This window comes from Silene latifolia, chromosome 9 (genome assembly GCF_048544455.1).
Source record: "Silene latifolia isolate original U9 population chromosome 9, ASM4854445v1, whole genome shotgun sequence".
Classification (NCBI taxonomy): domain Eukaryota; kingdom Viridiplantae; phylum Streptophyta; class Magnoliopsida; order Caryophyllales; family Caryophyllaceae; genus Silene; species Silene latifolia.
The window spans coordinates 193,943,854-193,946,690 of NC_133534.1; the positions used below are offsets into that span (position 1 = coordinate 193,943,854).

The 2,837-nt window shown below is 39.2% G+C and overlaps 1 protein-coding gene across 1 annotated transcript; it reads right to left on the reverse strand.

Moving 5' to 3' along the window:
• Positions 1-791: 791 nt before the first annotated feature.
• LOC141602064 (uncharacterized) lies at positions 792-2,144 on the reverse strand. The gene is made up of 2 exons (XM_074422374.1): positions 2,128-2,144; positions 792-1,623 (listed from the first exon to the last, which is right to left on the reverse strand). Exons 1-2 carry the CDS (start codon positions 2,142-2,144, stop codon positions 792-794), a joined length of 849 nt encoding a protein of 282 aa, XP_074278475.1.
• Between the last annotated feature and the right edge of the window lie 693 nt (positions 2,145-2,837).

Sequence of the window (2,837 nt, forward strand, 5' to 3'; positions counted from 1 at the left end):
CCCGGAGTGTTTAGCATAGGATTTGACATGAATTATTGACTCGAGGAATGAGCTTGGTGCGCGTTTCAAGGCCTAAAGATAGCAAAAGTATGGGTGCGTACGAGTTTAACAAGCAAAGAAGCACTTCACGATATTGCAGCCTGCTTCAGATGGCCATATCTCGAGTTCTAGAGCTGATAATTGAGAGATTCCAATTGGAGGTGAAAGCTTATCCTCTTAGCTTTCCAACGCCACATAGAAGCCTGATTTGACCAAGTAACGAAGAAATGGTAGCTGTTTTAATATCGGTGCGCGCTGCAGGAATCGTCAGAATGCAATTCTGTACAGCACTCTTGGTCGATCGACTGGTACAAGTGGTCGATCGGCCACCCCACGAGCTGATGCATGAATTAAAAGACGAGAATCCCATTGTACTTAAGTTTAGGAAATTAGGTTACGTTACTTCTTCTATATAACATAACACAACTCTCCTGTATCAGGCATCTAGTTTTCAGATTACTTTACTTTAGGTTTTCATTCACATTCAATTTATCAATAAAGTTCTCATTGCTTTCGGATCTATTCTTCGCTTGTTCCAATTTCGGTAATCCTTGTTCCTTTATTTCAGTTTGTTCTTACTATTTTATTAGTTTAGAAATTGCTAGTTTAGATCCCTTGAACCCTAGTATAGTTTTTTGTGCTTTATCAATTTAATTAGTTTTTTTTTGGTGAAATGTAAGATTTCCATTAAGCTCAACAAGACTATTACAGCCTACACAATTTAATACATCCAATTTTGTAGAACAAAAGCCCTACTTACAAATATCAATGCTATCAAGCCACTGAATATCCTTACTATTACAAATCCTGACATGAGAAGCACCAATGCGCATTTTGACAACCTTCCTGATCTGTTGAAGCACCAGTTCAGGCCTCAACAAGCTATGCTCCACTCGAGCTCTATTCCTCTGCATCCATATTTGATAGAAACAAGCCATAAGAGCACAAGTGAAAACACCTTTCTGAACCTTAGACCACTTCTGACTCCACACCCAATGCAGAAAATTAGCAGTAGGTAGAGTAATGTTAAATAGAGATGCCATCCCTTCCAGAAGACATCTGCTATAATCACAATTCTGAAACAAGTGAACGTGTGTTTCTGCTTCTTTACCACACAGAATACACAAATCATCAGGACAAATGCCTAAGTTAAACAACTTTGTTTTCACCTGAAGAGCTTCTCTACTCATTAACCAACCAATAAATCTGTGTTTAGGCATAGACCAAGAGCACCAAATGAACTTGTGCCAAGAAACCTGATGAAATTTAGGCCTTAGCAACTCATAGCCACTCCGAACTGTATACCCCCTAGGATCCAACAACCACTGTCCCTGACCATAACCTGAATTCAGCTGATCTCTGACTTTGCAAACATTCTTCCATCCCCAACTAACATCACCACTGGGAACATAATCATGCCAAGCTCGGTTCTTTAAATAAATCTGGTTGACCCACTTAACCCAAAGTTTATCAGGATTAAAATAAATCCACCAAACAAGTTTCCCCACAGCAGCAGTATTCCAAACCAGACTGTTCTTAATACCCAACCCTCCTTCATCTTTAGGTGAGCACACTTTATCCCAACTAACAAATCAATTTAATTAGTTCAATTATGCTTTCATTTATTGTTTTAATTACCAATTTCATTGTTGTTATTTGCATGAATATGAGTAGCTAAATCTTCATTGCTAGGATGTAGGGGAGCTATAGCGTAGATAGCATAAATTATAGGCGATTTCGATTCACGGTATGGTCGATCGACTGGTTACGCGTCTGGTTTTGCTTTGTTTGTTTCGTTAAGTGCTTTATCTTTCAATGAGACCGAAAGGAGACTTGATAGATGCTTAAACTTGACCATCCCATAGATCGAGAGATAGGAATGGACAATAATTAACGAATTAAAACGACTAAATTGCTAAGATCGAGAGATAACGTGATTTAGTTTGCATTAGGAATCATTAATCAAGAACGAGAGTTAATATTAATGAGACTTAGGGAATAGTAGCATAGGCCGAGAGGTAGCTACTATTTAATATGGACCGAGAGGAGTTGTTTTCCCCATCCTTCGCGATCGTATTTTGAAGTTACCTAGGATTATGTGCCATCGCAGCTATAGTGAACCGACCGTCTTAGCATTTCTTTTATCATAGTTTACATCTTTTGCAACTTTTATTTATTTATTTAATTTATGTTATTAGTTTTAGAATTTATTCACATCAAAACCCCCACAACTGTTACCCGACAGACTGAAATATATAGCAACTATTATCTCCCTACCTCCCTGCGGATCGACCCTTACTACCGCTTGCTAGTTGTAGTTCGGAATTTATAAATATTATTTTTGGTACTCACTTCGACAGGTATCAATACGCCTACTAGCTTCCCAATACGTTCTCATGCAAGGAGAGTTATACAAAAGAACACCTCTTGTTGTAATCCTACGTTGCCTCGATCATTCACAGGCGCGGAAAGTAATGGAAGAAGTTCATGATGGAGAATGCGGTCCTCACATGAGTGGGCCCATGATGGCAAAGAAAATCACACGTTTGGGGTATTATTGGACCACAATGGAATCCGATTGCATCAAATACGTAAGACATTGTCACAACTGCCAAATATTCGGGAATGTACAACATGTCCCTCCTTCATTGCTCTATACGATGACATCTCCTTGGCCATTTTATGCCTGGGGAATTGATATAGTCGGGAAGATAACTCCGGCCGGAACAGGAGGTCACTGTTTCATATTGGTGGCAATCGACTATTTCACCAAATGGGTAGAAGCAGCTTCCTACACT